Source organism: Colletotrichum fructicola, assembly GCF_000319635.2.
Source record: "Colletotrichum fructicola Nara gc5 chromosome Unknown KSG_Nara_v1_contig03, whole genome shotgun sequence".
NCBI classification, from domain to species: Eukaryota; Fungi; Ascomycota; class Sordariomycetes; order Glomerellales; family Glomerellaceae; genus Colletotrichum; species Colletotrichum fructicola.
Genome location: NW_027094053.1, coordinates 1,077,173 through 1,099,317, shown reverse-complemented (window position 1 = coordinate 1,099,317; position 22,145 = coordinate 1,077,173). Strand labels below are relative to the sequence as shown.

Genomic DNA, 22,145 nt, shown 5'->3' with positions numbered 1-22,145 from the left:
CTAGTGGAAGTCCTGCCGTGAAGACCTGTGAGGCATGTGATACATGTGCGGCTCAGGGGTCGCCCTTGAGATCTTGTACTCCGTAGTAACCACGATCTTGTTCTGCTCGTGCTTCCTCGACCTCATAGCGTTGTTTCCGCTATCCGCCGCCACCTCGGCGTCGGTGTGAGGCAGATAGGGGCTGGATGGCTGCTTGCCCGAGCCCGAATCAATAGAGGCTTCTTCGCCCCCCGAACTAGCCCCCTTCTCGGCCGAGTTAGCAACAATATGTTCCTTCGACCCCCACTTTGTCTCGTCCGGGATGGAAAGAGGATGGCTGGACGGTCCTTTCTTTCCAGGGTAGCTGCCCAGTCTGTAGCCCTGGCTGTCGCCCATGGCACCGCTCTTGTTGGTGCTCGCGTTGCGGCTCTTGTCGATGACGGTCTTGAAGAGGGGGTACACCATCGGCATGTTGGTCAGCACGACGGACACGAAAGACTCTCTGACGGACCAGTAACCCGACTGTGCGCTGTCTGTTTCGCCGGCGGTGAGGATGGAGACGCAGCGTAGGATGCCGAAGGCCATCTCGAGGAAACCACCGCTGAACATGATCAACAAGGTGACCTTCTTCCTCCACGGCAGGTGGGACTTCCAGACCATGGGAAGGGGGATCGCCATAAGGTAGAAGTCGGTGGCCGTGTTCATTGCCATGACGAAGATGGTTTGAATGAAAGAGATAGCGGGCAGGCAATGGTCTGTTGACAGTTAGTAAGCGAATGCCGTGCGATTTGTTCAACTTACTGCCAGGGTTGGGATTGATCTGCCATTGATGATCAAAGGGAATACACTTGAAGAAAGCGACAAGTAGACAGGAGACATAAGTGACGGGCATGATGATGTAGGCCCAGAAGATGATGCGCCTCATCTTATGCACGCCGTCGCTAGAATCGAGATCAGCTCAGAGTTGCGAAGTATTTCGTAGGCGGTGCTCACGTCAGACGGGAGTAGTAGATAACCCAGCATCCTTTCAACAGCCACAACAGAGTTGTGTATAGCAACAGTCCAATGACATGTGTCTTTGAACCGTTTACTCGTAACATATACTCTTCCGATGATGGACTTAGCGCGGCTCGTTCTTCATCTGTCATGCCATTGTTGGCAACTCCTTTCCAATATGCAACAACAAAATATGCTGCAACGGACTCGGCGGTATAAACTAACTACAAGCACAACATTTAGTCATGCGATAAGTTAGAAGGATCAGGTGTCAACTCACAACTGCCACTCCCATCAGGAAATCATCCCACGCAAACTTCCTCCATCCCAGAGTCGAGAGCCGGCTGTAGTACCGAAGCCCAACAACAAGGTACGCGGCACCTTGCAGGCCCCAGACCTCTCGGATGAACGCGTTCGCAGCTTCCGCAGACATGTTTGCTGTTCCCTTGCCAGCTTCGGCCCGCGCACCAGCAACGTATCGGATGAGGGGGAAGGGGGTGATGGACAAACAAGATGTTGGGAAAGTTGGGTCCCCGCGGCTAAACCGAAAGAAAGTTGAGATAGATCGGGGGCGGACGACAAAATAGTAAATAATAAGCACCGTCAACAAGAGAAGAGGAGGTAAAAAAGCTCTGAAGCGAAGAGGACGTAACCAGGTTTCGTTGCGACAAGGCGCCTGAATCGTTCATTCGTAACTGCTTCCATCCCTTTACCAGCCTTGTGCTTGTCCCTGAACCCGGCTCTCCTGGTTCAGTGTTCCCAAAACGTTCACGACGTTGAGGGCCGTGAGGTGCCGATCGCAAATGAAGCTGCAGGGTATTACGAGAAGATGCGAGCCCGTTACGCTCGACTCAAAGGGCTTGGGATCAAGGGCCCAGGAGCGGCACTTCCGTCTGCGGTTCCCAAGGGCAAGGGGGGTCCTCAACTCCGCTTTCGATAGCAACGGTAGGAATCAGACCCATCGACAAGTCCACACTAATACTACACGATGAGGACCAAACCGTCCGATCGAAGGTTTACCTCGGGGAACCGGAGGACGGGGCCCTCTGAGGAGTCGAGTTGATCTGGGCTGGGAAAAAGCATTGTAAAGTTCTGGACTCTCTGGAAACGAGAGGTGCGACTTGTGGCGCAACGCCACCGTGATATAACAGCATCGACAAATTGCGATTGGGTGTTGAGTAATCTGCTAGCTCCTGTCAGAGTGCATGTTTAGGACCGAGCCGTTGGGGGGAGGCACCTGCAGCATGTCATCGAGCTACACATTACTGATATCTTCAACCCCGGTGGCTGGACCGGCAACCTCGACCACACCCAATGCGGCTCCCCTGGCTTCTTTTCCCCTGCTGCTTTGCATGAAACGACATGATATCACGACATGAATGATGAGCCGCCGAACCGCGTCGAGCGCTTGGCCTTCCCTCGGGCTGCGGCCAGAGAAGACTGGGTCGGCGTCGCTTCTGTCATTTCTCTGATGCAGCAGCCCAATGGAACCGTAGGAATGTCAACCTTGGCAGTACCGGTACCGCTGCACAGGATTCCTCGCCAAAAACTAAAACACGACCCCAGCCACTGGGACATTCGAGTGCAGCATATCAATCCATCGCGGTGTATGTAGCATCAAGGTTACGGTTCCTTAAGATGTACTAGATCATCGCATCATAATAATGTCGAGAGAAACATATGTGAACAGTCTGGAGACGTCTACGACTTTCATTGCGCGTTCGGATATTGTCCCCTTCGCAAAAACATCTCCGGTCGGATTTTACATGTGACTCGAGTCAGGTTCAGTTCCAATAACGAAAATGAATCGCTGAGGTGCTCCAACAGGTAGTATCTTGGTGGAACCGCCGGGCAAAACCCCAAAGGCGCGCAGGAGGGCGCAGGACCTGCTGCAGATGATTTCTGCCCGGGGGCTCGTCCGTCCTCCACAGTGGAAAATGTCTGCCCAGGGGGGGAATGGTGCAAGGGCCCGCGGGTTACTCCAGTTATTGAGGAGACAACAACAGCTCTGCCGGCGAATGAGACTCTGGGACGGCATATACTTGCGCAATTAGGTCTCTATCGCAATGGGGCGCCGTTGCAGCATTGATCCATCGTCCCTTGCGGGCGGAGGAGGAGGAGAAGGGAAGCTGCGGGCATCGAGGTCGAAAGTCTCCAGTTCATAAGCTTGTCGTTCCTAGTGCCACGTCAACTGGCCATTCTGCAATCTGTACCGTTGCAACCGCCTTGTCGAGCGTAACTGCCGCCGGTGGGATCCTCAGAAGAATCGCACCGTTGTCCACAAATTACGGTTCGCAATGGCCCCGGTTTAAAAACGCCCGGGAGGGTGGGAGAAATTGCGAATCACTTGCTCTGTCTGGTCGTCACAAAGGGCCAGTCCTGAAGTGCCCAGTTGATTGATACGCCGAGAAGCTCGCAGACCTCGCTTACACAAACACAATCGCGGATTCGGCAACTCTTTTTAGAGACTGCAGTGTGGTTGTTGAAGAAAAAGAAAGCATACCAGTAACCAGTGTGTCGGTGGCGCACTACTGTCAGATATCAATCAAGCAACAAAACCCGGAAATGCCGGGCTTAGGCCTCCGTGCTTCCCCGTCTCTTTAGTGCCGTGCTTCTCTCTCCAACCAGATGCTGTGTGCTCATGCCGGCAGCTCATCACCCAGACTTCGCTTCCACGGGGGCAGACTCTTCCGGGCATCAACGTGATAACATAAACAACAGCTCAAGGGATGAGGTTGGGCTTGAACGATCATTTCGGCCCTCGTCCGCTCAGAATCCAAGACCAAGACACATCCCCACGCCCAACGGCGCGCCGTTTGAATTGAACATCCAACGGCGCCCCATATCAACGGACAACGGGCGCACGGACAAGCAGCCTGCTTTTCCATTTCGGTGATGGTCCCTCCCCGACTGCGTCCAAAAATGGTACAGATCAACGATGGCCCATGAACCGGGCCCTTGTCGGCGGGACGCTCCCGGACGCTGGACGGATGGTCACCATTCTCCACCGGGGAACAGAGAGAGCCCAGGGCCGGTAGGGTAGGGTCCTGGGTCGTGTCCAACACCCCGCAGTCTCGACACTCAGGTCGGCGGCCATCCCACCCTGAATCCATCCATCCATCGGCGCAACCAGCCCAACCAACCCGTGTGTGTGTCCCCGTCCCATTGCGAAAGCGTCCTCATCGAACGTTGTGTGGACACCAGGCCAAGACGCGCAGGCCCAAGGTGCTATCGAGGAACGAGTCAAGATGCTCGTATGCCCTCCCTCCCCTCGCAACCTTTGATAGCTTGTTGCGCGAACTTGTTTGTTTCCTTTGACTTCTCGCCGACCCTGAACGTTCGCACGCACAGCTCTCTCCGTCTCCCTTGCTTTCCTTTGACATCCTCCCACCCCAAACTCTAGTCCTCTTCCCCTGACATCGCCAACCGGCTTTACAGACGCCCGAGCACGCTTTCCGGACGAAGGCACATTTGACGAGATGGCGAGCGCACAGGTTCCCGAGAGCAATGTCGACGTGTAAGTTGTCATTTTTCCCCTCCCCCAGACTGGAAACAGCAAGCACGTTTCATGAGAGCCCGTTTACTGATCTTATTGCCATCATCATAGGCTCATCATTGGCGCCGGCCCTGCGGGGTAAGTCTAGTCTCGCGCAGTCGCGCTTGGTGGCGGCCATGCTTTCTTTTCGACGGTGGCGACGGGGAAGCTAACGATGAGGCGCCGGATAGGTTGATGGCTGCCGCGTGGATGGCGCACTGCGGCGTCAAGGCTCGCATCGTCGACAAGAGAAACACCAAGATCTTCTGCGGCCAGGCCGACGGCCTGCAATGTCGCAGTCTGGAGATCTTTGACTCGCTTGGCTTCGCGGACCGCGCGTGGAAGGAGGCCAACCACATGATTGAGGTATGAGATCTTCATGGTATTGTGTGACGGTGTGTTTCGCTAACTAATTCACACAGATCTGCATGTGGGTGCGTAGTCATCTCATCACTCTTGGCAGCTGTTGATGTAATATGCTCATTTCCATGATAGAACCCCGGCAACGATGGCATCATCCGCCGCAGCGACAGAATCCCCGACACCATCGTCGGCCTCTCCCGCTTCCAGCAGATCGTCCTCCACCAGGGCCGCATCGAGCGCTTCTTCCTCGAGAACATCAAGAAGCACTCCAAGGGCGCCATCGAGGTCGAGCGCGGCGTGCTCCCCGAGTCCCTCACGATCGACGAGTCCAAGGTCGACGACGACGCCGCCTACCCCGTGACCGTCAAGCTCCGCCAGCTCAACGAGGAGGAGTCCACGCCGCCGCAGGCCGCCAACGCGAGCAAGGTCGCCGACGGCCTCTTCCGCAGCAACCTCGTCCAGAACGACGATGAGGACGACCTCATCCGCAAGAGCAAGGCCCGCGCCGGCGACAGCGAGATCGTGCACGCCAAGTACGTCATCGGCTGCGACGGCGCCCGTAGCTGGACGCGCAGGCAGCTGGGCTTCGAGCTTGACGGCGAGGCGACGGATTTCATCTGGGGTGTCATGGACATCATCCCCATCACCGACTTCCGTGAGTGACGCTGGTCCTGGTGTGACGTGGGTCTTACATGAGCGCTAATGTGGGATGGTAGCTGATATCCGCATGCGATGCGCCATTCACTCTGCGGAGAACGGCAGTTTGATGGTTATTCCCAGAGAGAACAAGCTGGTCCGCCTGTACATCCAATTGAAGGAGATCAGCACCGACGTCTCAGGAAGAGCCGACCGCTCCAAGATCACCCCTGAAATCATCTTTGGGGCTGCTCAGAAGATTCTCAGCCCGTACAAGATTGAGTACGAGTACTGCGACTGGTGGACTGCTTACCAGGTATGTCGTCGATTGATGATTGAGGCGTAAGTTTCGATCTCAACTAACACACTTCTCTAGATTGGCCAGCGTGTCGGCACCACCTTCGACGCGCACAGCCGCGTCTTCCTCGCCGGTGATGCCGTCCACACTCACTCCCCCAAGGCCGGGCAGGGCATGAACGTCTCCATGCAGGACACTTACAACCTCGGATGGAAGGTTGCCCTGGCTGCCAAGGGTATCGCCAAGCGCAGCATCCTCAGCACGTACCAGAGCGAGCGTCGCCGTGTTGCCCAGGACCTGATCGAGTTCGACCACCGCTTCTCCCGTCTCTTCTCCGGCCGCCCCGCCAAGGACGTCATGGACGCCGAGGGCGTTAGCATGGAGGTTTTCAAGGACGCCTTCCTCAAGGGCAACATGTTCGCCTCGGGTCTTTCGGTCAACTACGGCCCCAGCAACCTCGTGATCAAGGCTGGTGATGCGCTGGAGCAGGGTGACGGCAGCAAGGCCGTCGAGGCTACAGCCGTCGCTGTTACCGCCGAGGAGTTCGAGAAGAAGCAGGCTCTTGCCTCTGGCCTGCCCGTCGGTATGCGTTTCAACAGCTTCAAGGTCCTCAACCAGGCCTGCGCGCGCCCGTGGCACTTCCAGGAGCGCCTCAAGGCGGACGGTCGCTTCCGCGTTGTTCTCTTCGCCGGCAACATCCTGGACGCCGCGCAGAAGGCCCGCGTTGACAAGTTCGCCGCGGCGCTGGATGCGCCCGAGAACTTCCTGCGCAAGGCGACGCCCGCCGGCGCCCCCATCGACAGCGTCATCGAGGTCCTCACCATCCACTCCGCGAAGCGCACCGAGACGGAGCTGCTCCGCGACTTCCCTGACATCCTCCACCCTCTGGACCCCCACTTCGGCTGGGACTACAACAAGGTCTACGTGGACGACGAGAGCTACCACGAGGGCTTCGGCGATGCGTACAAGAACTACGGCGTCGACAAGCAGAGGGGCTGCGTTGTCGCTGTCCGCCCTGACCAGTACGTTGCGTGGGTTGGTGAGCTGGAGGACTTCGACCAGTTGCAGAAGTACTTTGAAGGATGCTTGGTTCTGGGACAGGGTGCTACCAACGGTGTCAATGGTCACGCCAACGGCACGAACGGCACTGAGCTGCCGGTCCGATGATAGGCTGAGCTAGGCCGCAACGCTGCACGAATTCATGTAATTATTTTGGTATTGAGAATAGAAACGACAAATCTAACCCATGAGTCGAACCACGAGCTCAATATGCCTGGAAACAGGCTTCACTGACCAGTGAAATAGGTCTCGCAGTTGCTCCTGCCCAGTTCGGGCCCGGTGAGTCCGGCCTCCCGCCGATCTCGGGCCTGTGGGTCCCGGAACACCGTCTGAGGCACCGGAGTAGCCCGGATGACTAAACTCGGATGTCTGCGGATAACCGTTTTCCGCATCCGCAGAGGAGCTCCGCCGCGAGGTAGCCACTCCACGTATCTCGCTGCATCAGTCACCGAACACGAAATCTTCAAGTACACGCGAAGTGAGGAGAATTATCCGAATTATGGGGCAAGTCTACGTCACACGACATAACGCTGCGTCTAAAACTCCGGTCGCGGCTCATGCTGCACCATTCTCATGCGGTCCAACCACTGACGACAGACCCCAGCGCCAAACTGCCGGCCTTGTCTCCGGCGCTCTGCAGCCTGATGTGGATCAGGTTGAGCGCCTCCGCGCCCAGGAACAGCGGCAGCTTGAGGCGTTGCGCTTCGTCGACGGCTTCCTGCAGCTCTTGCGCTACTGTCTGCAGAGCGGCTTGGCCGTCTGAAGCTGCCCAACCCTGGCCGGCGCTGCCGTTCTTGAAAGCGTCTAGGATGTGTCTGCCTTCGCTCGAGAGCATCTTGCTTCCGCCGGCTGCGTTGGTGCACAGCTCAAAGACCTGCTCCAGGTCCAAGCCGACGAAATGCGCAAATGCGAGGGCCTCAGCTGCTGCGCAGAGGTGGATTCCACAGAGGAGGTTGACGACGAGCTTCAGCTTGGCCTCTTCCGTCTTCACAGTCGGCTTGACGGGTCCGATCTTCCCCTTGCCCTCGATATACAAGCGAAGCAATGCAGCATCGTCGTCCGGGCCCCAGCCTCTTCCCAGCGCCGTGAAATAAGCTTGCTCTGCGGTGCTCGTCATTGGTGTCGGGAATCCAGCTCGCCGGGCTTCTGAGGTGATGATGCTCGTGTCCTTAAGGATGATTGTGACGGCGCTCGCGATGGGCTTAAACTCGGGATCGAGGATTCGCGGCAGTCGGTTCTCGTGCATCCAGCTCCATCCCTCCGACTTCACGATGTGCTCACCGGTGCTGGGAAGGTCGAGGCCCAGGTGGCTCGCGAAGCCCATCGCCTCGCTCGCAGAGAGAATTTGGTTGGCGGCGAGGACCTGGTGGCACATCTTCATGTTGCTTCCTGCCCCGATGCCGCCCTTGACGATGTACAGCTTCTCGGGGTCCGACATGGCCTGGAGGAGATGCAGGCCTCTGCTGATGGACTCTTCTGAGCCGCCTGCCATTATCGAGAGCGTGCCCGCCGCTGCCCTAGCAGCGCCTCCCGATACAGGACTGTCGACGAGGAAGATGTCGCCGCGACCCTTCTCGACCAGCTCCTTCTCCAGACCTTGCACATATCCGCAAGGCACTGTTGAGCACAGAAGCAGGACAGCTTCTTGTGGGAGGGCCTTCACCAACGCGGCATCGCCTTCGAAGATGATGCTCTGTGCTTGCTCTGCCGTCGCAACCATGCAGACACAGAACTGCTTCCCTGCAACAGCTTCCGCTGGACTGGTCGCCGTGAGACCTCCTGCCTGCTTGAACTTCTCCAGCGTCGGCGCCCACACGTCGAAACCTGTGACCGGGTATCCCTCGCGGATGAGGTTGTTGGCCATTCCGAAGCCCATGGCTCCCAGGCCAATGAAGGCCGTTGAGGGCTTTGCGGATCCCATCGCGAAGTGTGATTTCAGAATATCCGCAGCTCAAACAATATCTTTCAAGTTGTCTTGGAGATGGTGGAAGGGATCAAACTCGGATGAGGTCTAGCAGGCAACTTCGTCATGCATGAGAATGAAACAAGCGAAGCGAGAGGGAAGAAAGAATCTCATGATGATAAGGCGAAATCGGACAGGACCCTCTCTTTGGTTCGGTAAACAATCCGTCCCTCGGGGTAACATGTCATTCTGCCGAACCGATTGGAGCTCCGAATCCCATCCGTCCCTGCGGCCCCGCGCGGAAAATCGGTTCATTTCCGCCTAAATTCAAGATCCCCCGCAATCCGGCATTACCCCTCGGGACGAAGTCCGCGATTTTGGAATGTCCTCAAATGACCTGATGTTGACTACTCAGACAAGTTGTTGAAAGCTTGCTTTGAATTTGAAGATAATTCTACTACACAGTCTATTTCCTCGCTATCTACATTGCGCTGCCACATCGGCTCACACAACCCCATCTTCCGTCTTCAGAATACCATCAATACACCCACAATGCCGCGCCCACCCCTCTCCCAGAACCGCACGATGCAAATCGTCAACGCCGCCCATGAGGGCGGCTACGCGGTCGCAGGCTTCTGCTGCTACAACCTCGAGGCCGTCGTCGCCTCCGTCAGAGCCGCCGAGGCAACATCATCCCCGGCCGTGGTCCAGCTGTTCCCGTGGGCGATGCAATACGCCGGCAGCGCCCTCGTCCGCGCCGCCGCAGAATTGTGCCACAGCGCCTCCGTGCCGGTGTCGCTGCACCTCGACCACTGCCAGACGCCGGAGCTCGTCCGCCAGGCCGCGGATATCCCCGACGGCTTCGACAGCATCATGGTCGACATGAGCCACTACGAGAAGGAGGAGAACCTCGCGTTAACGCGCGAGCTGGTGGACTACTGCCACGCGCGGGGCATCGCAACGGAGGCGGAGCCCGGGCGCATCGAGGGCGGCGAGGACGGCGTGGCGGAGACGGTGGATCTAGAGGGCGTGCTGACGACGCCGGAGCAGGCGGAGGAGTTTGTGGCGACGGGCATTGAGATGCTTGCGCCGGCGTTTGGGAATGTCCATGGCGAGTATGGGCCTAGAGGGATCAAGTTGGAGTTTGACCGCCTTGAGAATGTTAACAAGGGCGTTGGAGACCGCGTACGGCTGATTCTCCATGGCTGCGACCCCTTTGACGAGGACCTTTTCAACCGCTGCATCGAGAGGGGAGTGGTGAAGATCAACATCAACAAGGGCATCAACAACCACTATGCGCCGGCGCAAGAAAAGGCTCGCGGCCGCCCAATTACTGCTACTATCGAGGCCGGCACAAAGGATATGCAGGCGGCATGTGAGAAGTACATGCACTGGTTCCGTTCTGCAGGCAAGGCCAAGGCAGCATAAGGAGTGATGGGTGAGAGTACTGTATGTAGAGAATAATGACATGGCTCTCCATTATAATAGGCAGTTTCTCTAAAATACTCACTTTCCCAATCGATTCTGTATTCAGTGCCCGAAAATCACCCCCATCCCTTTCGAGATGGTATTTGTGCGCTGTCCAAGCCAGATGAGCCACGAGACACACTACCGGTTGGTCAGCTAGGTCGCCTCTTGAGAATCATAAACTCGAGGACTGTCACTCATAGGTTGCTGTTGTAATTGACGAGGTTGCAATATCCAGTTATTTAGGCCCTGGGTCTTTCTTACTCAGCGGACTTGCAGTGAGCCATCTTTAATGTAAGTTGGCACTAAAGATAGAAAAGTTGCATTCAGCCATGACCAGGGTGGCGGCGTTTTTGTCCACCACTCAGCACACGTCTCAACTACTCCCTTTCTCATAAGCCTTGTATCCTTGGTATGTGTTTGAAGGCATCCCACATCCCCACAGTACGCAAGGCTTAGATCGGGCATCCCACGAAGGTTTCCGTCAGCTCGTATGATTCTTCTTTGGCCAATCAGGCGCTAATCTCCGTCTGAACGCTGGCGGGAACATTGCTCTGACTTCTGGAGCTACCCACCAGATGAACCCTGAACTGGCTGAGCAGTTGAAAAATTGAAAGCAACTGAGTCCACACAACGTACAGATTTGAAGTTGAGTCCATGCAGAATTTTCGCTGGGTTGAAGAAACCCGTCTGCAAATTAGCTTGACACGCTTGTCGCTTGTGCATGGAACGGAGAAGTCCGGACGATACAGAAGGAGTTAAACTCAAAGTTGGTATACGATGCATTCAACGCTTATTGCTCTTTTGGTATCTCGAGATGCTTCAATGTTCCAAATATCGACCAGCTGTCAGCTGTCCCTTTCCCCATCTCTTGCTTGACGCGCAACCACTCATCCCCTATTGGCTTTCTCCAACTGTATCTAGCAAGGGTAGCCAGCAGAGGTGCCGGCCTTGTCGCTGGCGGTGGTCGCAGGGCAGCCAGCAATGCAGTGCTTGCAGTTCTGGCCGCCGTTGCCCCAGGCCTCCTCGGCGCCGGTGCAAGCGCCCTTGCAGCGGCCGGAAACGAAGGAGTTGAACTGGCAGTCGAAGCAGGTGTCGGCTCTCTTGATCAGAGCGTCGCCCTCGGCAGAAGGAGCGGCGATGACGCCGGCCGCGAGGAAGGTGATGGCGGTGAAGATGGCGGAGGCCTTCATGTTGGCTGTCGGTACTGGAAAGTTGAGGGAGAGGGTTGATTGCTGGAAGCAGTGCTTGTTAGTGATTGTGTCGAAGAAGCAGGCACTTCCATGCCAAGAACTGCCTCGGGAGGACTTACAATATGGTAGAGTTTGTTTTCGGGCTGAAAGTTCAAACGTTTAGATGGCACAAAAGCTTGAGTTGCTAGAGTTGCGGAAGAGCCGGATCAACTAGACTTATATAGTCGACTCCTGAGCAACAGTTCATAATGCTTCACTTAAGGCTGTAAACGCGTATTGGTCTCCTTCGAAAAATTCGGGCGGGCTGATCGTGCGACACGGCGAGTCAGATCCAGCGCGTGTCGAAGTTGATGGTTCCCCAGTCTGTAAACTCTATTTTCGAAACTTGCCTATTGAGATCTGCAAAGCTGCCAATTATGGCATTAAGTGTGGGTAACGCTCGTACTATAATCATCGAGTATATTAAGTCATTAAGTCATGCGATCCAAGCTGCTGGGTTCTGTCCTCGGAATCCGTGGGCTTTGTTCTTCGATTGACTGCGCCTGGCCGGCTCTTGATGTCAGCGGTTGCCCGGGTCGTGAATGCGATGCGGGCCGGGACCGGATCTACGGCACTTTTGAAATTTCCGAATCCGGGTGCGAATGGTTGTGGATTAATGATCCTATTACTTTCATTCAGTTCGCGGTCGATCATCACAGTTGTCAGCGCTGCGTATGCGTTATCGCAGCCATGGCTGACCCGAATCACCGATAAGTCCGGCTTCAAAGGAATAAATGTTTGTGCATATTATGTTGCTATAAATCGCGGTACAACTCCTCATTGCCCTACTCACTGGAGTCTTCTTGGGAATTGACACTTAGACTCGCAACGCTTGCGGCGCGGGTGGTGGACCCGACTTGTGGCTCACTTTTCAATATTACTATTCATGATCACTAACTCAACCCGAATTGAAAACACGAGATGTGTAGTCCTGCCCTGGACATAAGATAGCGGCTTCCCATGAATGCTGTGTGACTATGAAGTGCCTCTCTCTTCCCTTTGGAAGAAAGGGATGAGGCTTTTCTCCTATCTCCACATCAACGTTTTGGTGAGATCTAAGCAATAGGGTTGAAATGTCGAAAGCGATTGAGGGGATCGTATTTCGCCTTCAGCAGACGAAGCTTCTCCAGCCTCCAGCCTTCATGGCCATATAACTCCTCAATCGGCTCTAGCCCATTAGCGTAGTTGAGATACACATTGGTAGGCCGCTCGGGCTGGCCGTTCACCCAGTGCTCTTTGATTTCGTCCACCCACTTTTGTCCCGCTTCTTGCGCAGCAGGATTACCAGGAGGGACGAAGACCATAGGGAGCATCAGGTGATGGTCGTCGCGGAAGGGATAAGCGGAATCATCGGGGTTTTTGGTCTGCACAGCTGCGGTGGAATACCCTTCGTGAACTATAGTGGTCCTCGCAGCAAGTTCTGAACCAGCGGCAAGTCGCTGTTTGAAGCCCTCAAATATGAGGCGCTCAGAAGTCAGGTTATAAACTTGCAGCCCTACTGCAGCGATGGCTCTCGTAGTGCCCTTTTGGCAGAAGAAGGATTCCTCATTCATTTGTTGCGCCGCAGAGATGGAAGGGTAGGGACCGTCGTCTGACTCGTCATAAGCAGACTCGATCGCGTTGAATGGCGCTAGGTGTTGTTCCGCTTCTTCCGCAGACCCACGGTAGGCGAAAGTCCAGAAGATGACGGGCTCTTCGATCGTTATCGTTCTATTCACCAGAAAGATTCCGAAGTTGGCCGTCATGTTGACAGGGGTAGACCCATTGTTGTGGAAGAGGTTCAGGGCCTCGAAAACCTCCTCGAGTTTGTCATCCCGCCAGACGTAGTTGTGGTAGTGCCACGTGTCGGGGCCTCGAGGGAATATGTTCAGCTCAAAGCTGGTAACGATGCCGAAGCCGTGCCCTGCGCCCCTCAATGCCCAGAACAGATCGCTGTGGCTTGTTTCGCTGACCTTCACGGACTCACCACTAGCCAGAACAACGTTGAGTTGGATGAAGTTGTCGATTATCAAGCCGTAGAGGCCTTCATGCCGTCCATGGCCCCCTCCGAGACCGGGGCCCATCATACCAACGCAGTCGCAGGCTCCTGTAGTGGCAACATACCCACGATCCCACAAGTACCTGGTGACGTTACCACCGTAAACACCGCCCCCGAACCAGGCGGATTCGCCGTTGGGCTGGATATCAATACTGTGCAAGTTCTCCAGACTGATTTGAATTCCCTTGAAGGTGTTGAGCGATTGACTCCAGCCGTGACCGCGGTTCACAGCCAAGAAGTCAATGCTGTTCTCAATGCAATACTTGACCTAGTAAATATTTTAGCAATAGCCTCTGGATAGTGGGAGTCGATGCCCGAAGGTGTATAACATACGATGATGGATACATCAGACTCTTCTCCAGGTGCGATAACAACTTGAATTTGTGGCGCCGCAATTGGGTTCCACCTCGCAGTCGCGTTGACATATGAATCATCGTCGGGTCCAAAGATGGTGGAGGTTCTGGATACGCGGCATCCCAGTTCTCGTCGAACCTGCTCGACATCCACGTGGCTCCGCGTGACGGGCGCTTTAGTGAAGTAGTTGGGTATGCTATGGGCGAGAGCGAAATTTTGGAGTAACCCGAGGGTCAATAGGAAGTATAACAGTTCGTTCATGTTGAAAAGTGTGACAGGTTTGACTCGGGGCATTGAGGTAGTGTGAGAGACACCTCAAATGTTTTTCGCGGGTGTTCATCGAATGAGAACAAATCGGGACTGCCTTGGTTATAAGTCGTACAGAAAATGCCCAAGGCTACACTGAGTCTAGGACGCTAGGGAATACAGCCTTGGCCACTCACAGAGTCTGAGACAAGAACGTCCAGTTTCCTATTTCAGCAAGTCAGCCAAGAGATTCCAAGAGTTTTCTTGTGAGACGGCAGCAGGCAAATGGTCTTTCCTTTCTTTTTTTCCCGTAACCTTCTGTCCAATGAAGTTTCTATTTTGATGCCTATACTTACAATTTCGGTCCGTAATTGGTGGATTTTGACAGTCTTGAGAAGCAGGCTCTGTGGTTTCACCGAATTTTTAATGTGTATTAACGCATGCATGTTGCATTATTGAACGCCGCGCGTCCGCAAGAGTCCACACAGAGAGCTTGGCGTAAGCACACAAACCACCTCCAACTCAAATGTCGCAGTTCATTGGGCAAGACAACCTAATGATATGCCCCAACATCAAAGTGGTTTCCTGGAACAGAAGTATTCTCAGAATCAATGTATTTGCAGCAAATAATCGTTGGAGCAGGTTGATTTGGAGGAGTTGCATCAGTGCCTTGAGTGATGCATCAGCTCACGTGGTATGGTCAATGGGCAGTGCGCGGTTTACTTGTCAGACTTCAGACTGGAAACTAATCACACTTCCAGCCCATGCCAAATCGTCCAGGGTACCGCTACGGTCTGCAGCCTGTCGCAGGTCGACAAGTGCGACGAGGAGTAACCCACAGCGGCGAGAGGGGAGATCACATGTTAACGACGATGAACCACGAAGGGCTCTCGCTACCGAGTTTCTTGTGATATTTCAATTTTGTCCCCAATCTGTAATTGTAATTGCTAAGCAGAAATTTGGCCTTACGTCGTGACAAAGTTTCTTTGAATGTCGAACAGTCTTACAGATACATGACCTTGACGTTGAGATTCCTTGCCAATTTGCTCAACATTTGATCCAAATGCTTTCGGTTGGTTTTCACCCGGAACCAATCTTTTCCGTTGTTATCCAATTCCATTTCAGTGTACGCGCGAACGTCAACTATGCGCAGGCTCCGGTATTGAGACTGACAGTTAGTATTAAGGACCACGCTTAGATTCTCGAGAGAAAGCAAAACTGTCGTAACTGAAGATTCCCATGATAGCCGGTCAACGTACATCGGAACAAACTCCAAAGTCTGCAGTGTCCGTCCTACATTTCCAACATCTTGCTGTGATTGTAAGAATTTTGTATCCCCAAGAATGTCGATAGGAAGCAACCATCGAAGATTATTGGTTTTGATATGCTTGAGAACCTTCATGCTAGAAATTGCTCGGGCCATATTCGAATAGTTTGTTTCGTATCCAACCCACACAAGGGTCTCCAGCGTGCTCTCAAGACCCAGGAAAGCGTTCTCGGGCATCCTGGTGAAACTGTGATAGTTTGAAAGTAGCTTGAGAGACGGAAGCCTTGATAAAATATGCTCTCCGTCACGTGGAAGAAATTTACAGTCGTTGAAATATGCTTCTCGAATATTACTTAGGATGGGAAACCCTTGAGTTTTGAAGAAACCATTCATCGACAGCCGTTCTAGACCGGGTAGCCTTGAAAGAAGACTGCACAAACTGTCTTCATATAGTCCCATATAGTCGCGAAGTTCTAGAGACCTCAGATTGACCAGGTTGTTGAGCAGATCTGGCTTAAAGTATGGGTGAATGGATGTTTGCGTATACCAGAAGGTCTGGATGGAAAGATGTTGAATATACGTTTGCACAACAGGATGTGAGGTGATCCTTTCGAAGAATCTTGCGACCATTTCATCATCGCCGTGAATGACTGGTGTGCGATAAATCACTTTGCCGCATGCGGCAAAGAGGTGTGAGCTTGTTGCGGTGAGGTTCTGGATGTCTTGATTCCGCCGCTTGAATTCCTTGCAGGCTGGCGGCTCTATTCCATCTTCGGTAGGCTTGTAAGACAGTAGATCCCGACTCCAGTAATTCTCTACGACAGATTCGGCTGAAATGTACTTCAGCGGCGGGCCGATGTGTGGGAAGTTGGCGTCATCTTGTAGGTGCTTGGCGATCTCGACCAGAAGTTCCGTAGGAAGCTTTTCGAAACTGCTCAGATCCGAGTTCCGCTGTGCTGCCTCTGCTGCAGCTTGTCTCGGCATTTTGTCGATGTATGAAATGTTGTGTGGTGTGCAAGTTTTCAAGCAAGTGTGCATGGAATTGTTGATTTAAAAACGAAAGGCTTTTCACTCGACCGTAAGGATTTTGTTTTCCTTCATTAAGGTACCTGTATGGCGGTCCATGACTTTCGGTGTCATGTTCGGACGCATGCGTCACACGGGCAGAGACAAAGTTTTCCCGTCCGTACCTTGATGATATCCGAACGGAGCTCAGGGCGGTGTTCTGAGCGTATGCGCCCAATCAAAAGGTGAGTTGGCATCCTCATCGCGCTCTTGGCAGGCTTGACGCATGGTGAAAAGAAAGTAAAAACGAAGAAAGAAAATAAAAAAGCGTGGATGTCGTTGTGAACTCCCACGTTTGCTGCTGGTTGAGCACCTAAGCTTCGAAATTACTAATCTATTTGCATACGTAGATAGAGGTTTTTTTTTCTTTTTTCATTACATGCTCAGAATAAACTGATTTAACTACATTCAACCGCCTACATGGTCATCGGCAAATAGCAACTCCACACCCAACCTCCGCAGCCGTTTTTGATAGTCAGTCAGAACCTCTCCTGTATCCGTGAGGGGAGGCTTTCCTTTCGATATCAGACCTACTGCACGAAGGTCCACGATCCGAATTCTGTTAGATTCCGCCTGGCACCGCGCTTCAATCCAGCCCAAGACTGACGCCAATTCGGGGGACGAAGCCCCTCGCCTGCCCCCACCGTGCCACGAGGGCATCTTAAATACCGTGTGAAGCTCGAAAGTCTCCAAGCTTGGCATAAAATCATCTCTTTCTGGGCCATCCCTCGTACGCAAGACGTAGCTTAAAAAATGGTACCAGCAGAGACTGAGACGCTTGATCCTCGTCAGGCGAGACACAGGAATCTCGGCTTCGAGGAAACTGTCCAGACACGTGCGGTCATGCTTGTGCGACCAGCCGAGAAACTCCAGCTGGGGTGCGATGGGATCTAAATATTGCGACTTGCAATCTTTAACACACCAGGAGGAGTGGAGTGAGTTGTAGGCGGCCAGCGATCGAAGAGCTGGCAGCTTTTTCAAGATCGATTCTGCCTGCGGTCGTTTGTCCCGCCAACTTGAATTCCAGGGCGCGCAGTTGTAAAAGTGCGCCTCGGTGATGCGAGGCAAGAGTGGTAGATGCAGTTCGAGGCCCCTGAAGTGTTTGAACGAAATGCGTTCCAGGGCGGGGAGTTTGGGTAGAAGTCTGCACCACTCCACGACGTGCTTTGGCTCCTTCACCCATGGCTCCAGGGCAACGTCCAGGCTTCTCAGCATCTTCAGTTCCAGAGTGTCTGCGTTAATGCGGTTCTTCAATCGAAGCAGCGGGAACCAGTTCCATGATTCGCAACTTGACTGTTCGAACATGTCGTACACAACAGTCATTTCGCAAACGAAATCTTGTAGACGGTTCCGTTTGGCAATGTTGGCAAGCAGGCTTCGTACATTCCTATGACCCACAGCGACTGGTGCGCGGTAGCGGCTCACATATAGAGCGAAAAATATGCGTCGGCTGGTGAGTAAAAAGTTGATGACGTCTCTGCACGGCTTCGGACGTCCTCCTTTGCGCAAATGGGCCAACGTTTTGCGGTCGGCATGTCGTCTATGGTAACCCTTTATTTCGTCATGGTGGTGACGGTACGAAGCAGGGAAGTGTGGTGCCCAAGGGTAATACTGGCATATCGTGCCATCAGTTGATGTATAAGTGCGCTCCGGATCGCTCGCCGGGAAGATTTCGGGTTGGAGGTACTCGGCGATGTTGATCAGTATTTCGCCGGGCAGGTTGTTCAGGTTCGGTGTTGCGACCGCATCGGTGTCGTGCGACGACGGTCCCTTCCCGCACCAAGTCGGGAGCACGATAAACTGACGCCAAGGCATCGCGCCTTATTTGCGTACCACGAAGACGCCCACGCGACTGATGGATATTCAAGGAAGAGCGAAGGTGAGCATCTTGCTATCAAGATCAGTAACGAACTGTGAACCCCTTATCAATTCTGGGTAAGCTAAAAAGAGCAAAGACCTGCGACAAGAACTGAAATCAAGGACAGGTTCGCGATTCAGGATCTGGGGGAATGTTTATGTAGCATGTGCACTGTGGCCGTCCAGGTAGCAATCCGATGCTCAAAGTTTCCTATAACAATGCTATCGCGCCTTTATTGATTGCTCCTGCAGCCAGGAGAACTAATTCCGCAGTTTGTACGACGTGGCAAATCGCTTCCAGAGAATTTTGAACGCTTCACGATTTTGAAGCTGCAATAATTGTAAGGGGCTGGCCCCTAGGCTTGTTCAACGTAGAGGTGCCGTCGATTGACTATTCTAAGCTGAAGAAGGAAGAAAAGACTTTACAGGGATAGGCGCCTAACAGCGGTGAAGCAGACCGGGTTAGGCGGTGTACCCCGGCAGAATAGTGGGTCCAACGGAGCCGGATCTCGGAGACTGCTCCGGCAAAGCCGGAGATATCAATCCGGGCTCTAGCCCGTGACAATAATACCCGCCACAACGGCAAAAGCCTCCAGTATTTGCCTGTGCATATCCAGTCTCTTCCAATCGGCAGCCCACCCGCGGACTTGCTCAAGGCTAGCGCCACCGTTGGGACCATCATCTTTCTTGGGGTTGACGATTCGTTCGTGTTCGGCGAGGAGCTTGTCGTTGACGGGAAACACCCTGAACTGGGTGTATGGCGCCACGGACGCCATGAGGACGGCCGCGGCGAGGTTGTAGATAAACGCAGGGCTTTCGGCGCCGTCTGGAGAAAATAAAAATAGCACAAAACTGTTAGCCAAATGGAAAATAATAGTAATACGCTTTTTGGTCTGTGTGTGTGCTGCATTTAGGTTCGTGCCGGCAGCACGGAGAAGAGACAGGGGAGGGGCCGAACCCACCTTTCCAAGCAAGGAAACCGAAAACGGCCGCCGTGCCGGTCACCATTGTGGGGCCGTACTTCCGGCCGAAGTCCCACCCTCGGAACCATAGCTCGGTGATTAGGTCTTTATCTCGGAGTTGCACGATGCTGTGCATGGCGAGTTTGTCGCTGCCATATTGATATCCTGGTATTGTTAATAAAGTCTCGGGCCTTCTTCTCGGGCGTGGAAAGAGCGGAGGCCGTTGTCCAACATACCTACGAGATGTGCCGCTCCAGCAAGGTTGACCAGTTGGAGCACACGGGTCCAATTGATACCCTCGGCCATGGCGAACGAAGGTTCCGTCTGAAACTGTGGGTCAGATAAGGGTCGTAGAAGTCAGGGTGTGGTTAATGCGCTTGAAAATAGGCAGGCGAGGTGCGCGATAGTCGTGATCAAACTGCAAGATCAGCTTCATGAACAATCCAGCGATTGTCGTTCATTTTGACTATTAGATCCATCCCACACAGCCCGCGGTCAAACCGTTGACAGCCCCTCATCTTGGTCATCAATTTCGTCACCAGTGCGTTCTGATCCCCAGATATGCAACCTGTGCCGCCATCCCGCCATCCCACCGGCACACCAAGCCCACAGCCCCTAGTAGACGCGGGAGCCGAAATAGCGCGACGGCGAAATCTCTTTTAGCCCCGTCTCTCGGCTAAACAGCAAGGCTTGTCTCAAGTCAGACAAGGCTGTAATGATAAGGCCAGATTGAAGGGAACGCCTATTGTCACGTGGGGCTCTGTCCAAGCCCAGTCCAGCCCCGCGTTTCGGCAGTCGGGCCGCAAAACAAAGGGTCACGATCAGAGCGCGCAGCAAGTTCGAGCGTATTTCACCCGTCTATTTGGTGCTAGCTGGGGCCATAATGAACGCCCGTTCCTTTTAACGGTTCTAATACAAATGGTTTGATGTTCTCAATGAACTCTCTGTCGCTCTCCGTGTGCTTCATGCACCAGCACCAGATGGCCATTCCCAGGCACCGGTCCCAGGAGAGGAGCGGTATCAGCGGCTTGTTGTCCATCATCATCACCGCCTTATCGCACATTCTGCTGATTATCAAAAGCTCCTCGTCGCCCTGGTCGTCCATGAGCTCGGGATCCGTCGGTATCATGCCGAACCACTGCGCTGCTCGGCCGTCCCACATCATTAGCGGCATGGGCACTTTGACTCTGAGCATGGCTGGCTCTGCGTTTCGGGATATTCGGAGCGCGGGGTATATCGTAATAAAGACTGCTTGAAGGATCAAATGTAGTTTGAACTGAAAAACGGCAAGACTGTTTCGTAACGGAATTAGCAAAAGGTCTCGTAGTCTGTAGGCTTTGGACCAGAAGTAAATGACAACGCCCACTTTCGGTACAAGTTTCCCTCTTCTTTCAGAGCGACATGTCCCAACATCAGATGAACCTCGTCAGAGGAGTCACTCTCTTCTGCTTGTGATGCTTTCAACAAGGAGGGGGCTCTCAACGTACCGCTGACATGATTCCCGGAAAACCCAAGGATATCCACTATTCCCGCACAGTTGCGAAGCTGCGTTAATCTTCGACTGGTCGTACAGGCCCGTCGCCTTGAATGTCTCCAGGAGCATTGCGTGCGTCATCATCACGTTCTCCATCGTTTTGTCTGCCCGGTACGGCACCAAGATTGTTGAAATCAGCATGGCTTGGAAGACTGGCAGCAAATCTACTCGCGGGGACAACATGCCCCTTCTTGATTGTTCTAATAGTTCGAGCTGTAGAGACTTGGTGTTAGCGTACTGCGTTACGGTACTGACTCGGGTCGCATTTAAAGTGGAAACCAATTTGCCCGTACGGTTGTAAAGGCCAACACGCCAAAAGAGAAGTTATCAACACTTACAATTCTGTTGCCTACCTCTATTAGGAGGTGGTCGTGGAACCTGATAGCGAGGTCTCGTGACCCCGGTGCCGAGGCAAACCATAGTCCCACGGTGATGACGGCCTGCATCAGCAGCTTAGGCTGCATCGTGGACTCGAACGTCTCCCTGTGCAGCATCGGCCACTGGGGATGGAAGTGGTCAAAGTAGACTCTCTGCAACTGCATCCTCATCCCCTCATCCAACATCGATCCAGGTGCAAAGTCGAAGGTATCGGTCATCGTCATCGGTGCCGGTGGCATGATAGTCTGCGTAAGCAAGCCGGTGGGCGACATCCCCGTTGTCAAGGGGTCCGGCATGATGACGGGATTCGAAGGCGCCATGCAGGCGGCCAGCATGCTAGAGCCGGTAGAAGGGGACGATCCCACCGCTCGTCCTGGCGATGGTTGTTTGCCGCGCGGCTGCGGCCACTCGCACGATCTCCCCTTATCGTTGCACGTCGAGCAGGAGGGTTGCTGACCATCGCATCTTGTCTTTGTGCGATGGCACGGGACGCAGGCTTGTGCTACGCGTGTTGGCGGGGCAGTCGGGCCGTGGAGAACCATATGCCTACGAAGAGTATCTCTATCATGGTGTTTTCCGCGTGTTAGTCTAGATGTTGTTCGGGTTCGGGTCCGTTTCCGACCAACGCGAGATGGCCTCGGGTGCCGAGCTGGTGCACCACTTTGACACTTTCTCTACAACCACAACCACCACCACAACAACAACGACAACCAGCAACAACTAGAAGACAATGATAACTGCAATGACATACCCTCTTGTAAATTTTGTACCACATGATGGGCAGCAAAAAGATGGTGTAGCCGCGTGCTCCTTTTTGTGACGCGTGAGGTGCTCTTTGCGTAGATAGGAGCGGCCGCAGCCGTCATGGTCGCAGGTGAACGGCATTCTGGGCAGCTCCAGCGTACGGAAGGAACAGATCCATCGCACTGGAGAGTTGGTTCCCTATACAGTTGACTAAGGGTTGAGTAAAAAAAGG

At 53.9% G+C, this 22,145-nt stretch overlaps 9 protein-coding genes across 9 annotated transcripts; 2 read left to right on the top strand and 7 right to left on the bottom strand.

Moving 5' to 3' along the window:
* Nucleotides 1-1,408, bottom strand: CGGC5_v005100 (uncharacterized protein; the record flags this gene model as incomplete). The annotated part of the gene is made up of 4 exons (XM_032032036.1): nt 1-734; nt 781-920; nt 973-1,199; nt 1,256-1,408. 4 exons carry the CDS (start codon nt 1,406-1,408, stop codon nt 1-3), a joined length of 1,254 nt encoding a protein of 417 aa, XP_031893227.1.
* Nucleotides 1,409-4,454: 3,046 nt separating this feature from the next.
* On the top strand, nt 4,455-6,974 carry PHHY-1 (Phenol hydroxylase; the record flags this gene model as incomplete). The annotated part of the gene is made up of 7 exons (XM_032032025.1): nt 4,455-4,492; nt 4,583-4,609; nt 4,702-4,876; nt 4,933-4,944; nt 5,006-5,528; nt 5,590-5,825; nt 5,886-6,974. The coding sequence occupies 7 exons, from the start codon at nt 4,455-4,457 to the stop codon at nt 6,972-6,974; spliced, it is 2,100 nt and encodes a 699-aa protein (XP_031893226.1).
* Nucleotides 6,975-7,437: 463 nt separating this feature from the next.
* On the bottom strand, nt 7,438-8,787 carry ltnD-1 (L-threonate dehydrogenase; the record flags this gene model as incomplete). The annotated part of the gene is made up of 1 exon (XM_032032014.1): nt 7,438-8,787. The coding sequence occupies one exon, from the start codon at nt 8,785-8,787 to the stop codon at nt 7,438-7,440; it is 1,350 nt and encodes a 449-aa protein (XP_031893182.1).
* Nucleotides 8,788-9,321: 534 nt separating this feature from the next.
* Nucleotides 9,322-10,197, top strand: CGGC5_v005097 (putative fructose-bisphosphate aldolase; the record flags this gene model as incomplete). Its single annotated transcript, XM_032032003.1, has 1 exon — nt 9,322-10,197. One exon carries the CDS (start codon nt 9,322-9,324, stop codon nt 10,195-10,197), a length of 876 nt encoding a protein of 291 aa, XP_031893181.1.
* A 959-nt stretch (nt 10,198-11,156) lies between these two features.
* On the bottom strand, nt 11,157-11,883 carry CGGC5_v005096 (uncharacterized protein; the record flags this gene model as incomplete). The annotated part of the gene is made up of 3 exons (XM_032031992.2): nt 11,157-11,471; nt 11,549-11,572; nt 11,875-11,883. 3 exons carry the CDS (start codon nt 11,881-11,883, stop codon nt 11,157-11,159), a joined length of 348 nt encoding a protein of 115 aa, XP_031893184.2.
* Nucleotides 11,884-12,523: 640 nt separating this feature from the next.
* On the bottom strand, nt 12,524-14,121 carry chyH-2 (FAD-linked oxidoreductase chyH; the record flags this gene model as incomplete). The annotated part of the gene is made up of 2 exons (XM_032031981.1): nt 12,524-13,774; nt 13,840-14,121. 2 exons carry the CDS (start codon nt 14,119-14,121, stop codon nt 12,524-12,526), a joined length of 1,533 nt encoding a protein of 510 aa, XP_031893183.1.
* Nucleotides 14,122-15,249: 1,128 nt separating this feature from the next.
* Nucleotides 15,250-16,357, bottom strand: CGGC5_v005094 (uncharacterized protein; the record flags this gene model as incomplete). Its single annotated transcript, XM_066151393.1, has 3 exons — nt 15,250-15,274; nt 15,366-15,611; nt 15,855-16,357. 3 exons carry the CDS (start codon nt 16,355-16,357, stop codon nt 15,250-15,252), a joined length of 774 nt encoding a protein of 257 aa, XP_066009075.1.
* A 2,489-nt stretch (nt 16,358-18,846) lies between these two features.
* Nucleotides 18,847-19,563, bottom strand: encC (Anthrone oxygenase encC; the record flags this gene model as incomplete). Its single annotated transcript, XM_032031958.1, has 3 exons — nt 18,847-19,121; nt 19,258-19,422; nt 19,494-19,563. 3 exons carry the CDS (start codon nt 19,561-19,563, stop codon nt 18,847-18,849), a joined length of 510 nt encoding a protein of 169 aa, XP_031893553.1.
* A 562-nt stretch (nt 19,564-20,125) lies between these two features.
* Nucleotides 20,126-21,465, bottom strand: zas1-1 (Zinc finger protein zas1; the record flags this gene model as incomplete). The annotated part of the gene is made up of 3 exons (XM_032031947.2): nt 20,126-20,549; nt 20,745-21,004; nt 21,130-21,465. 3 exons carry the CDS (start codon nt 21,463-21,465, stop codon nt 20,126-20,128), a joined length of 1,020 nt encoding a protein of 339 aa, XP_031893546.2.
* Nucleotides 21,466-22,145: the final 680 nt, after the last annotated feature.